The sequence below is a fragment of the Drosophila mauritiana genome, chromosome 3L, assembly GCF_004382145.1.
Source record: "Drosophila mauritiana strain mau12 chromosome 3L, ASM438214v1, whole genome shotgun sequence".
Classification (NCBI taxonomy): Eukaryota; Metazoa; Arthropoda; class Insecta; order Diptera; family Drosophilidae; genus Drosophila; species Drosophila mauritiana.
The window spans coordinates 17342039-17356106 of NC_046669.1; the positions used below are offsets into that span (position 1 = coordinate 17342039).

Here is a 14068-nt window from a genome sequence, read left to right on the forward strand (position 1 = left end):
AGAATCCCAACAATAACTTTATTCCGTCTTCTATAGACAATTTCTTGATCGCACTTCTTAATTTTGCAAGATTACATATAATAAAAAGGCCAAAAAGGGCGCCTTACCACATTAACCAATTGAGGATTTCCTCCTTTAAGATACTTTTCCAAAGAACCAAATTAGATACATTGAATTAATTTGAATGTTAAATAAGATGTTAGTTAATAAAGTAATCCAAGTTTTTTAAATTTCGAATACATTTTTTTAATATTGGCAAAGTATATATGTATATATGGTGTGGTTTACTTTGATAGACTTATTTGATTACTTTTTATAGCTTTCGGCCAAAAATGCACAGTTAATATTATATTTCTTTGTCCCTCCTTTAGTGATGGGACAATTCTTTGTATTTTTTTTCGAAGAAACTTTATTTCGAAAAAGCGTGTCTTTACATATCTGCAGAATTTGAAAAATAAAGTAAAGTAAACTTTTTAGCGACTAGCCCCGTCGGCGTCTTCGCTCGGCCTCTGCGCGCCTGTGTCGGAGTCTCCTGAGGACGCGACGCCTGCGCCGATGTATCCTTCTGTGGTGCACGGGCGCTTCTGTGGTCGTGGTAGAGGTGGTTGTCGGAGCAACAGTTGTCGATGTGGCTGTGCCGGTGCCGGTGCCGGTGCCAGTACCAGTTCCAGTTCCAGTGCTCGTCCCAGTTGCGGTTCCTGTGTCGTCCGACGAGGCGCAATCAATAAAGGACATGCAGCTAAAGGCAATCACTGCCAAAGTCAAAGGAAGAAGTAGCCTCATCTTGAAAGACGTTGGACGTGTGAAACGTTAAGATTTGTGTGCCATTTAAAGGTGTTGTGAGGCAATTTATAGCCCTGCTGGTATCAATACTCTGGCTTTTTGCGACGACGGTATGGAAAACTACAAGAATTGTTATTCGAACGCAAAATGTGTAAAAATAACGATTGGTGTTTACTTCTTTAGTTGAAGAAAACTGTTCTGTTAAATTATGCAAATAGTATTCAGACTGTTTGTCTGGTACAAATTAAAGCAAATATTTACTTTTATACACGCTTTATAGAATTCAAGTCTAGTTTGGTACTTCTTTACCTTAATACTAAATCGAATCAAACATCTTTGGATTATTAACATCTCAACTAAAGTTGCCAACAAAAGTTCGAACCTAATATATCAGTATGTAACATTAGTGACCTGAGCGGAAATACAGTATATATACTCTATATTTAACAACCTCGTTTTTATGACCATGCGCAAATAAAGTAAAAAAAAAAACTAAAAAGCTATACAGTTCCAGTTTTTCCGAAAACCACTTTCATGTTTCAAGGCTTTTTTCTCTTTCATTGCATTCATTTTTTTAATTAAATAAAACATATAACAAATTATATTTTTCAAATTTTGCAAATCTTATCAGTTGCTCTCTCTCTCTCTCTTTTTCTTTTTCTCCTCTGCGATCTCCTCAAATGCATCTTCCAAGGATGGCTGTGATAGGGAATAGTCGTCCAGCTGCCAGGAACTGCGATGGCCCTCGACAAATTCAAAAATCCCCGACCAAGTAGTGTCTACTTCGGAAATTTGAAATGTTAACCTGCCACTGAACTCGTACTTCTCTCTAAGGAAAATAATCTATGAGAATCGCGTGTAAATATTCATGGTTTAATGATGATATTCTTACGTATTCCGACATTTGCACTTTTTTGGACCTGTACTTACTTTAGTTCTGCGTTGGGAAAGGCCACATTGATGTCATCCTCAATCTTTGTCAGCATTGCCACCATTCTGAAAGGGGTAATACAGGCCAAAATACGCCGATCAAGTCCTAAATATAACTTACTTATCTTGCTGTACATTTACAACCAACTTGAGCATCATTCCCTTGGCTATTTTGTTTTTAACGTGCTGATTCGATCCCATGGCGTATATGCTGCCATCCACCAGGATAACGCATTTCGAGCAAAGGGCGTTTATCTCGTCCATATTGTGGGAGGTGAGCAGGACGGCCTTTCCCTGTTGGGCCATCTCGTTGATAATGGTCCAAACGTGACGTCGCGATGCGGGATCAACTCCTGCACTGGGCTCGTCCAAGCAAATAAGTGATTTTGCCCCACAGGCAACTGCAGCATTGATTTTCCGCTTCGTTCCTCCGCTGTAGTAAATAATCTGAGGTGGCCATAAACACGTTGATCTATACTATTGTTAACCAAGTTGCCAGTTCACATACCTTTTTATCCAAGTGTTTCCTGAAACCGAAGTGATCGGCCAGTTCTTCACATCGCTTATTCAAGTTTTTCCTTGGATAGCCCCATAACTGAAGGAAGACTTTTAGCAACTGGCGGCCAGTGAGAAACTCGAAAAAGGCGTCATATTGAGGGCAGTAGCCGAGTTCCTTCATCGCCTTATTCCGTTTCATCCTCATGCTGTGGCCTGAGATATATATGTTTCCTTTGTCGATCGAATGCTCGCCAACAATCATTTTGAACGTGCTGGTTTTTCCAGCTCCATTGGGCCCAAGAAGTCCCACGCAATGACTCCTGTTTCAGTTTTTAAGGCCAAGAGCATGCCATTGTAATCTATACTCGAATAAGTATACTCACGGTTTCAGAGCAAAGGATATGTTATTGACGGCTAGGGGACCGCAGCCATACTTCTTTGAAACCCCATCGACGACCAATGCCCGAGATCCTATTTGATCAGCATTCATAGCTCTTATTTTCTCAGCCTCCCTGGACACTTTGGGATCCTCAATTGAGCCACTTGAGCTGTATGTACAACACCCTTTACATCTGTACCAAATACAGCTGCCGTACTCAAAAAACATTATCAACAGAAAGAATGTGATGGCAGCCGCAAGCATGACCAGCATCTCAGGCCAGGTCATGGGATCTGTTATAAATAATTTAAATTATCGTGTAAAGTAATACTAAGTTATTCTAGACTCACTTTCGCACACACATCTTGGTGTTAAGAAGGAAAAGGGGTTGATGCAATACATTTTATCAGAAGTTGGATCATCAGACGTTGGCCTTTTGGTTTCCGGAATGTAGGACCCGCAACGACTCTTGTAGTTAAAGCATTTTTGTAGGCAGTGATAGCCAGCTATCACTGGAAGCATGTTGGCAACAAATATAGCTACATATATCAATTTATAAGTCAGCGCCAGTGTTCCAAGAATCATCAAAATTAACGATACTACAAGAACTAAAAGGAGGCTAGAGGTTTGAATTAAGAATGGAATAATTGAATTGAGGGCGTAGACATCTCATACCAGATAGCAGGGTCAAGGACACGGCTAGAAATGAGGCCGAAAGCATCGATATCATGAAGTAGGTAAATATCAGACCCGCTAATCCGGTGAAGAAGAGCACGAACAGCAGAAGGTACCAGGGCGCATATGTGTACAGGGGAAGCAGCAGGGCCAGCACCAATATAAAATAGACCATCATGTCGAAGGCGAGGTGACTCAGCCAGTAGGTGATCATCCCCAGCCCGGATACCTCCTGCTGCATCTTCATGTGCGAGACCCTCTCTTGGATTACGCCACTCGAGAATATAATCAGGGCGATGCACACATAGAGTATGACGCATATGGACAAATCTGTCGTATCACCAGTTACAAAGTTGTTATTATTTCTCGGCGTAAATGGAACGCTGGTAACCTCTATGCTGATTTCCGGTCCAATGAGCTCCTGAGCGAAGACATTATAGACAAGATTAAGAATCATCGGCGCCGCATGAACGTAGTGTCTGGGTCCGACCCAACCGATCAGACCCGGCCGATCAGCAGTGTCCATAGCCATTGACACAAAGTTAATCTCACGCCTGCCCTCTCTCGACTTCCATTTCTCATCCACGTAGTCCTTAATTTGTTCCGATACGACTATTAATTGAACCTTTCCCTTGACCAATGACTCGATAGAGTCTATACGACGTTCTTCCATATATGACTTGTTTTCCGGCACTGAAAGCAAAATTGTGGACTTGTCTACCCCGTTGTCGCTGACGTTGAACGTGCGCCTGCCCGAACGATGAGGATTCGTGGACATCATAAGCGTCGTTAGATAGTAAACAATGGGAATCAACAGCAAAAGCAGGAAGTAAGCCTTTTCACAAAATTAAAGATACATTAAAGTCACAATTCATATTATATGGTCATATTACCTTGTTGTCATACAGACCCATAATCTTCTTGGTCATCATTGCTCTCCATTGCTTTGCACAGCTGCGCACATTTCCATCCTGACCCTCGCCTTCCTCATCATTCTCATGGTCATCATCTCGTTTCTCAGCACCTCCCGAGTGGCGAGTATTGAGGTCCTCCGCCCCAAAGCTCATGAAAATCTCTTCCAGACTCACTGAGCTTAAACTGAATCCCCGAACACCTAAAGTGTTCATTTGGCTCTCCAAGTCACGGAAGAGCGAGGAAAAGGAATTTGACTTGCTAAGTGGCAGCTTGTAGCAGACATCTCTGCCCTTGATACTGAACGGTTCGATTCTACCCACATGGCGAGATATCAGGGAAGTAAGCATGTCCAGGTCACATCGCTTCCTTGCTTCGCAGGTGAGAAAGCAGCTGGCATCCACCTTTTTCTTGAGAAATGGCAGCGATCCAATGCATCGCAATTGCCCATCGCTGATGATGACCACCCGATCGCTCAGGACTTCTCCGTCATCCAACTGGTGCGTGGTCAGAAGTACGGTGCAGCCCTCCTTCGCCTCCAGTATTAGTCTCCACAGCTCCCGCCGGGCGCTGGGATCCAATCCGCTACTGGGTTCGTCGCAGATGAGAACCTACTGGACGAGTAAGAAATCTAAGATATTTATGAACCTTTTAGGACGAAAGAAGTGTTTGTTAAAAGTTGTCGAAAACTAGCAATGAATCCCTTAAGTTTTATCCGTTTCAAATGAGTACATTACCTTGACTCCCCCACAAAGAGCACAGGCGACACTTAGACGCCGCTGGGTACCACCGGAGAGATTCCGAGCAGCCAAACTCTTCTTCTCCTGCAGATTAAGCTTCTTCAGGTAATTTTGCACCTCCGCCTTAACCTCCGCGCCCCGGACTCCTCGAAGGCGGCTAAAGAGCTTAATGTGACTAACCGAGCTAAGGTGCTTAAAGAGGACATTCTGCTGCGGGCACAGGCCAATGCATCTCTGGGCCTGTCTTCGTTCCTGCCGGATGTCAAAGCCATTTATCAGAGCCGTCCCCGAAGTGGGCGAAATGAATCCAGCCAGCATACTGATCAGTGTGGTCTTGCCCGCTCCATTGTGTCCCATTAGCACCGTGACCTGTCCCTCGAACATGTCGAAGCTAACGTTCTTCACGACCTCCATCTTGCCGAAGGTCTTGCAGAGACCTCTGATCTGAACGCCGGCTATCTTGTCCACGGGGTCTGGTTCGATTAATTGAAGGTCGGGACGTTCCTCATCTGGTGCCGCCCTATATATGCCGAAAAGTCTGTTAAAGAGCCGGCTATAGGGCACGAGACTTTCTGTGGAGCAGCAGTGGGTGCAGGGGAAGTGCCAGGGTCGAGAATCCCCGTAAGGACCGGGCCGGATTTGCTCGAGGTACAGGCATAGAAGAAGGGAAAGAAAGCTGACCAATATCATGACCAGAAGGATATAGCCAGCGCTCAGCGAGCCTCCCGGCCATGAGGTTTCGAAGAGATTACCCCACTGTAGACCTTCACCGTAGTCCTCCCACGTGCAAATGCTGTTGGCCAACACTTGCAGTCCAGAAATCAAGAAAAAGCTAAGGAAAACGTTCAATCCTTCCGAACATCCGTCGGAATGCAAGGCCCAAAAGGGAATTAGGGTGGCAATCAAGATAAGGAAAGTAACCAGCGAGATGCGATATGTTCTAGAGATTAGACTGCTCATCAAGAAGCTAAAGCAGATCGCGCAATGACTGAGCACTAGCAGAACGAACAGTGCCATCGACCAGTGGGTGAAGGGCATAAAGGATATCTCAGAATTTGGTGGAACGAGTTTCCAGAACAACGTAATTATCGATGATCCGATCAAGAAAATTATAAAGGTCTCGATGTACCACGCCGCCCACTGCAGACAGGAGCCCACACCCATCAGGTTTAGTGTCACCTTAAGCTGGAGCTCCTTTTCCTCGACGATCGACTGCAACATAGAGTATGAGAATCATTAGATAATATAACCTTCACGGCTATAATTTCGTTACCGTTGTCAATCTGATAACCACAAAAATGAAAATGATTATAATAATCATCCCGGCCACACCTTGTAAAGGTTTTGAGTGGGAGGACATAAAAATGGGCGGGGAAGGAAGGTCCTTGATTGGTGGAAACTTGATATCCCCCCGGGTCTTATTGAATTCCTTACACTTGTGCTTGATATGGACCTGGCTCAATGCCTGCTGTACGGCTAAGAAGCCGGTTTTATAAAACTTATACGATCCGTCTGCTTGGTACATAATATTCATATTTATATTAGGTATCGCGGCAGAATGAACGGTGAAAGACAGTTTATCAGGCCATTCCGTCCAGGGGTCGGAAAATTCGATACCAATCACAAATCTTTTTTTCTGTGAAAAACTAACCAACGCTTCATTAAGTTTGTGCGAGCTTTCAAATCCTGTTGTTTTTTTTACGTTTAGCTCTGCCACAATCGACTCGATCAACTTCGTTTGCGGAGCGAAGTAAATATACGAACTTTAAGGATAGTAACATAAAGTTATATCTCTAGAAATAGGGGAAGTACCAGCTTATAAGACTTACGGTAAATTATAAAGAAACGCCGCAGTGGGTATCGGATCCGGAATTTTTGGTTTGGTACTCAAGTCCGATATAAGCCTAACGCACATACAAAGTAAAGGCAGGAGGGCAAAGAAAATGAAAAGGGTGATCACGTAACATTTGCGGCCTTTGAGCATTGAGAAGTTTTTCCACAACAGCAACAACAACTTCATAATCCAGCTTGGAGCTTTGTGGTCAGCCATAATGCCTTTTTAAAATCGCCTTTACACAACAAATTTGTATGTGTAGAAAATATTTTGTCACTTAACTGTAAGCAACTTTGTTTCATTTTTGACTTAATAGAAACCCAGCACTGTTTCGTTTCATTTCATTTATTTTGTTTTTGATGTTCAGGTATAAACTCATATGTACACAAAATTCGTTAGAGAAATGCATCACGCAAATGCAGAGCTACTGGAAAAGCGAAAAAAAGAGTATAAAAAGAATGAAGTATAAAATGTAAAAGACAATGCGTTAGCCGTTGCGACAATCAGTTACTTCATCGTAAATTTGCTACATAACTATAGTGAGATATTGACTTTAGTGAGCTATTTCAGTCCAATCACATTGTGTTCTCGTTAACAGAAGTGTGTAATGCTTTGCTTACATGACCCAAAAGAAATGCGTTAGCAAGGGAATGCTTAGTGTTGCTGATTTAATGATTCTTGATGCTGTTTCTGTTGCTGCTGCACTGGCACCTGTTGATTCTGAACGGGCGGAGGACTCTGATTGTGGACTTGTTGTGCTACGGGTTGCTGTTGGGCAGTTTGCTGCTGCTGCTGTACTGGTTGCTGCTGCTGCTGCTGCTGCACAGTTTGCTGCTGCTGCTGAACTGGTTGCTGCTGCTGTTGCACAGGCTGCTGCTGCTGTTGCACAGGCTGCTGCTGCTGTTGCACAGGTTGTTGCTGCTGTTGCACCGGCTGTTGCTGCTGCTGCACTGGCTGTTGCTGCTGATAGACAGGCTGCTGTTGCTGATAAACAGGCTGATTTTGGTACACCGGTTGTTGTTGCTGCGGGATCTGTCCAGCGTGCTGGTAAACTTGGTTGGGTTGCAGCTGCACAGGCTGCTGTCCGTTTCCGTACTGCTGCTGTTGGTATTGCTGGGCGTATTGCTGTTGCTGCTGTGCATATTGCTGTTGCTGCTGGGCGTGTACTTGGTCAGGATGCTGGTAGTGCAGTTGGGCGCCCTGTGGTGCCTGTTGGTAGGCCACGCCTCCTGGTGGTGGAGCAGCATAGTATCCCTGTGGCATATTCGGGTGCGGCGGCAGCTGGCCCTGAGCAATCAAGCGCTGCACTTCCTCCTGCCGCCGGCGTTCGTACTCCAGATACTCCTCGTGTGTATACTGCTGCTGTCGGTCGATGGTCTCCCATTCAGGGTCCTTTTGGAATTCTTCCTTGTTAGTCTGCACCATGAACTCGTCGATGCTGATCAGTCCGTCGTGGTTCATGTCCGTCTCCTGAAAGTAGTGCTCGCGCATACGCTCCATTTCCTCTGCTCGCTCCCTCATATCGTCCTCGGGCAGATCACTCTGATAGACCTTGTCCAGTTCCTTGACAAACAGAGCTTTGACCTCAGCCTCGTCCCAGTAGCCGTTGCTGTCGACGTCGTGGATGGAGAAGAAGGTCTTCGGATCAAAGTCGTTCTTGTCCATGTGGTCCTGCTTCTCCCACACATCCTCTAGTTGGGCCTTGTTGCCGGGGTGGTGCAGCTTCTCGTGGTTCTTATGCTTTTCTTCCTTCTCCTTGACCTCGGCCTCAAACTTCTTCCGCGACTCCTCATCCATCTCCTTTTTCTGCGCCTCCCGCTCAAACTCTTTCTGCATTTCGTACTCCTTGAACTCGCCACGTCGCTTGCGGTCCGCCTCGGCCAGATCGTCGGAGGTCTTCTGAATTAGCTTTCGCAGATCTTCGATCTCGAAGGTATGCTCGTTATCGTGGTCCAGATGCTGAGACACCTTCAGGTGCTTCCGGTCAATGTCGTTGGACAGCTCGTATGCTTGATTCGCCAGCTCCCGCAGACGCTCCACTTCGCGGCGCTTGATCTCGTCCAGCTTGGTCCGCACATGGTGGTTCACGTAGTCCAGCTCCTGTGCGATCTTGCCACTCTGAGAATTAAAATTGAGCACATAAATTATTAAGCAACTGCTTGTGTAATATGCAGTAAACAAAAAGAGATTTAGGACTATCTAATTACAAACGAAAAAACGCATCTCTATGACATGTAAATTAGAAAATATATTAAAGAGAACTCTGTGTGGATTCCTGATCTTTATAATTTCCATTTAAATATAAGTGTATACTTTACTGCAACGAATACATTTTAAAGAAAGCTCCAGAATATTAAAAGGAAAACGAATGAGTCTCTTTAGTTGAATCTAGAAAACACTAGAAAAAGCTTTGTGACTTTTTGTAAACGTATCTTGGTAAGATGATTCTGCTACTGCTAATCGGTGTATTACTGCAAAGGTAATGCACATTTAGCAACAATTGACAACAGCTGCGTTTCGAGATGTGGAAAACACAGTTCAGGGAAATCCCCATCCTACTCACCCGAATGTCGGCCTCGGGCGCCTTGTCCAGCTTCTTACGGAACTCGGGGTCCGCCTCAAGGGCCTCGACCACCTCCCGCAGGTAGCGCTCGTACTCCAGGGCCGTTTCCACGTCGGCGGTGGCCGGAGTGGAGGACTCCGCTGCCTCCTTGTGATCCTTCTTATTCTGCGTCACGGGCAGGGCGACAATCGAGGCGGAAATCGCAATCAGTGCCAATCCCAGCAAGGCCACGTTCTGCGCCATGGCTGCGAGTGTGTGTTTCTGTCGTGTACTTCCCACTTGTGCCCAATGCAGGCCAACAACTGTGCAAATATCTTCACAAAAAACAATTATTCTTAAAAATATTCTGACGTGTCGAAATCGCGCGAGACCGTACTGAACTAGCCACAAAATACATGCGAGTCCACGCAAAAAACACCCAAACATATGTTAAATATACTGGGAATATACCACACTTTCAACCAAAGACATAAACCTTTGAAGGTTGGGTGTTGGACAACGTTATTGGGTGTTGCACTTAGGTACAAGATTTTTTGCATAAATTCCTTAATAAAAAAGTACCAAACATTTAAGGTACTATCCATTTATTTAACTTTCGATAGCACATGGGTTATTTAGTAACTGCTTATAGCTTAAATAGTATATATCAGACTAAAGACTTACAGTAAATGTACCACTGTAATAGTTTAGGTACTCCAAGTCATTAATTTATAAATAATTATAGTATATTATTTTTAAATCTTTTTTGTATGAAATATCTGATTCGAAACATAATCGATACCTTAAACATTTAGTGTCAACCAAATTTCCTAAAATTTGTATGCACAAACTACAAAATTTGAAAGCTCCAAACGCAAAACAAGACACTTTTTATACACTGTACTTTAATTTTGCGTATCAAGTTTGAATATTTTTACTTTTTGTTTTTGTGTTTCCTTTCTTTTTGCCGGCTGGCTTAATTTCTGCTTTAATATTGCTCAGCTTCTTCTGCTTTGTTTTTAAATCCTTTTCATTGCCCTTCCGATTTTTTAAAATTTTATCGGTCTTTTCAACTTTTTTCAGTTTGGCGGATTTGTGCTTATCGTCGCCTTTCGTCTCCGGTCGTATCTTGGTCGAAATGTCCTCGCGATCCAACGGTTTCTTGGCTCGCATCTTGGCCTCCGATTTGCGAACCTTTTTCATTTGCAGCATATATTCCGGAACGGTGCCTCCCGAATTTTTAATTATGAGCGCGATGCTGAGGGATAAAAAAGTGGTTAAATCGGGCGTACATTTTTGTTTAGTAGTTTGGTGTTACCTTCTTAAATTGGACGTGTCCTCTTGTGTGAAAAACGTTATTGCGCGTCCCGGTCGTCCAGCGCGTCCCGTTCTGCCGATCCGATGAATGTACGAGATGGTGGTGGGCGGGAAGTCGTAGTTGATCACCAGATTGACACCCTTGAAGTCAATGCCGCGGCCCATGAGCTCCGTACAGATGAGCACCCAAATGCTGCCCTCTCGGAACGCTCTCACGCAGTTGTCGCGCTGATGTTGACTCCTTTCGGCATGGATCACGTCCACGTTGATGCCGTCGTAGAGCAGCTCCTCGAACAGCTGCTTGGCACGCTCCTTGCTTTGAACGAAAACGAGCACCGGCGGCTGGAGACCCTGGCGCACAAGGTCTCGCATGGCCACCAGCTTACCGCCCTCGGAACCGACGAACAGCAGCTCCTGTTGAACCGTTTCCGTGGCGCTATTTTGCACTCCAATGGTTATGCGCACTAGGTTTTTGAGGTGACGTAGAGCCCATTTGGCCACTGGCACAGTGTAGGTTGCACTAAAAAAGGCCACGCACTTGGTTGGATGTGAGCACGCGGCATATATGTCGTCTAACTGCTCTTTGAAGTTGTTTTGTCCCTTCTCCATCAGGCGATCTGCTTCGTCCAGCACGAACCACTCGACGTGGGACAAATCCAGCAGTGGTGGCTCCTGCTGCAGGAGGAACCTCACGCGGTTTGGCGTGGAGACGAGGATGTCGTAGCGTTGCTTGCACTCGGCACCATGTTTCTGCTTGGCCTCGCTCACCTTGCTGATGAAGTGGGTGCGCAGACCCGTTTCGCGGGTGAGTTCCGCACACTCGCGGTAGATTTGCTGCGCCAACTCGCGAGTGGGAGCAAGGACCAGAGCTCTCAGTCCAGTTGTCTTGTGCACCCTCAGGCCATCGATGATGGGTGTGAGGAAGGCCAGCGTTTTGCCGGATCCAGTGGGTGCACAGGCCATTAACGCTCGTCGCTGGAGGAGCACGGGCAGCGCCTGCATCTGGATCGGCGTGGGGCGGTCGAAGTTGCGGGACAGTAGGTTCTGCTGCAGGCGAGGCAGCATCTTAAAGTCCCTGGTCAAAGTTCCGAAACTATCCACCGGTGGAGGAACATTCTTGCCCAGCACCCTAATGCCATACTGCTTTCGCGTCTCGTTTGCCTCTTCGGCTGCCTTTTGAAGCTCTAATTCCTTGGGGGACAGTGTCTTCTCTTTCTTCGGCTTCTTGCGTTTGGGTGGGTTGCTGGATTCCCCGTCCAAGAGACGGAACTCTGTGGTATCTTCATCATCCTTATCTGACTCTTCGCTTTTCACCGGCTCCTCGTGTTTAGAAACCTCCGGCAGTGGCTGCGGTTGTTGTTTTGATGGAGGTTCCTTCTGCAAACGATGTATTTAACATGTGAACATTGCCTTTACTGAAGTTCACTTACCTTTGACTTCTTGGTGAAGCGAACGCCTGCCGTAATCAACTTAAATATATCGTGCTCATCCATTTTCCTGAAAACAACGCACGTGCAATTGTTTTGATTTAGGCGCAGTGCTGCCAGATCGGTAAAAAATGGTACGTACCAGGGCGCTGTTAATCAACCCCTTACTGACAAAACCTAAATTATTTATTTTTTTTTTTATGAAAATGGAATATAATCAAAATTATTATTATTATTATTACTCATGAAAAGCTTAAAAATAAAAAATAGATTAAAATGTACCCAATAATAATATACACCATTATTTATTTTAAGCGAAACGCTACTTTATTCGCCCGGCTCGATGGCCACCAGTTCGTCAAGGAGCTCAACCCTTCGCTGCAGTCCCTTCGAGTCCTTCTCACTGCCCCTGACACCCTCCGCCACCCCGCCCCAACTAAAGGACCTATGTCCAGGGTCCTCCAGTCCATCGTCCTGGTACTCCTCGCAGATGTTGTGCATCGCACAGATGCTCTCCACAATAAGGCGGACCTCGTTCAAATCCCGGGCCTCCAAAGCGTACAGGGTATTGAATCGTCGTGCCAAGGTGTCCATTACCTGTTCCGCCAGCTCAAAGGCGGGACGCAGCAGTTCGTTGAACATCGCATCCTTGCGGAAGCACTCGGCCTCAATGGGCCGCATCAGGTAGGATTTGAGGGGAAACACCTCGTTGCCGATGAGATAGCTGCCCGCCGGCATGGTCCTCGGATTCAGGGCCAATGTCTGGCCAATGGGGGAGTCCTCGAAGCTGTACTCCATGGCCAGCTCAACGTAGCAGTCGACGATCTTCCGCTCGGCATTGCAGATTAACTGGAGCACCACCGGCACATCGGCGTGCTCCGACTCCAGAAATACTTCCAGTCGCTTCAGCGTTATGATGCCAAACAGTTCCCGAAAGCAGCGCAGTTTGTCCATTCGTTGATATCCCTGCAGGGTGCTGCGCTGGGCCGCCAGTGAGTTTGGCCACTTAATAAAGCTCTCGTAATTATCAGAGATGCAGTGCCAGAATGCCCGCACCACCTGCTGGCAGAGAGCCCAGGGCAGTCGAAATTTGCGGGCGATCTCCTCGAAGTGCTCGTCGGTGGACAGCTTCCACAGGGCCAAGGACACCATGGTCTGTGACGGCGGACTGGGATAGCCAGGCAACGTGATTCCACATAAAGTTTTCTCTAGGGCTTGCTGGATTTTCTGAAACGAATGTATCTTTTAAATATCCTGAAAATTGTGAATAGAAAACCCAACAGCCTAACAGGATGTAGACATTCTTTGCAGATACTGGTAACTGGAGGAACAGCAGTCAATACTCACCAGGAATGTTAGCTTGCGCATGTGGATGTTGGACTCGAACTGGGCATCCGTGTAGCGGTGCAGTAGGTTGAGTTCCGGGTAGTGCCACTCCAGCTTGGGCATCTTTACGTCCTGTTTCTGGTCCTCCGGTTCTTGGGAGATCCTGCGCTTCCGGCCGGAAGCCAACGCCCGTTTTCGCTGCATCAAGGCGAAAATCTCCGCCTCATCGTCATCCTCGTCGAAGGACAACAGTGGATAAATTCCTGAATTTATGTCCACGGACGGCTGGTCAATCAGCAAATCCTTGGTGATTATGGACGCAATGTTGGCGAGCACAGCGCGTTCCTCCATGACGAGCCGTTTGCAATCTCCGAAGTTTAGCCTCGTTTTATAATTCACGTCCTGTCACCCGGCTTTTTAACCCCCTTTTCACGACTGGGGTGTGTGTATTACTAGTCAGCTGTGTTGGTGGTTTCCAGTGTGGAAAACTGCGCTTTTTGTACGCTTCTTTGTTGTTTCAAGGTTGAAAGCCTATGCCGGTAGTCTTGTATTTTTTATTGAATCACTAAAATTCGAAAACTCCTAAATTGTTATATTTCTAACATTTTTCATTTCACAAAACAGAGCTGCCAGATGAAGTTACAATTAACAGACGTTACTGACGTTACAGACGGAACTGTTTGGCTTTAACACTACTGTTAAAAA

The 14068-nt window shown here is 45.8% G+C and overlaps 5 protein-coding genes across 5 annotated transcripts; all 5 read right to left on the reverse strand.

The window, feature by feature from the left end:
• Window positions 1-434: 434 nt before the first annotated feature.
• On the reverse strand, window positions 435-890 carry LOC117141688 (period clock protein). Its single transcript, XM_033305291.1, has one exon. It carries the CDS (start codon window positions 781-783, stop codon window positions 481-483), a length of 303 nt encoding a protein of 100 aa, XP_033161182.1. The 5' UTR covers window positions 784-890; the 3' UTR covers window positions 435-480.
• A 520-nt stretch (window positions 891-1410) lies between these two features.
• On the reverse strand, window positions 1411-6978 carry LOC117139306 (ATP-binding cassette sub-family A member 3). The gene is made up of 11 exons (XM_033301548.1): window positions 6747-6978; window positions 6191-6680; window positions 4915-6129; window positions 4159-4788; window positions 3266-4100; window positions 2941-3198; window positions 2595-2883; window positions 2222-2531; window positions 1835-2160; window positions 1714-1779; window positions 1411-1612 (listed from the first exon to the last, which is right to left on the reverse strand). The coding sequence occupies exons 1-11, from the start codon at window positions 6965-6967 to the stop codon at window positions 1411-1413; spliced, it is 4842 nt and encodes a 1613-aa protein (XP_033157439.1). The 5' UTR covers window positions 6968-6978.
• A 102-nt stretch (window positions 6979-7080) lies between these two features.
• LOC117140764 (nucleobindin-2) lies at window positions 7081-9702 on the reverse strand. Its single transcript, XM_033303847.1, has 2 exons — window positions 9315-9702; window positions 7081-8869 (listed from the first exon to the last, which is right to left on the reverse strand). The coding sequence occupies exons 1-2, from the start codon at window positions 9555-9557 to the stop codon at window positions 7406-7408; spliced, it is 1707 nt and encodes a 568-aa protein (XP_033159738.1). The 5' UTR covers window positions 9558-9702; the 3' UTR covers window positions 7081-7405.
• A 479-nt stretch (window positions 9703-10181) lies between these two features.
• On the reverse strand, window positions 10182-12149 carry LOC117141105 (probable ATP-dependent RNA helicase DDX52). The gene is made up of 3 exons (XM_033304427.1): window positions 12041-12149; window positions 10612-11987; window positions 10182-10551 (listed from the first exon to the last, which is right to left on the reverse strand). The coding sequence occupies exons 1-3, from the start codon at window positions 12101-12103 to the stop codon at window positions 10212-10214; spliced, it is 1779 nt and encodes a 592-aa protein (XP_033160318.1). The 5' UTR covers window positions 12104-12149; the 3' UTR covers window positions 10182-10211.
• Window positions 12150-12347: 198 nt separating this feature from the next.
• LOC117141529 lies at window positions 12348-13986 on the reverse strand. The gene is made up of 2 exons (XM_033305018.1): window positions 13385-13986; window positions 12348-13264 (listed from the first exon to the last, which is right to left on the reverse strand). The coding sequence occupies exons 1-2, from the start codon at window positions 13712-13714 to the stop codon at window positions 12365-12367; spliced, it is 1230 nt and encodes a 409-aa protein (XP_033160909.1). The 5' UTR covers window positions 13715-13986; the 3' UTR covers window positions 12348-12364.
• Window positions 13987-14068: the final 82 nt, after the last annotated feature.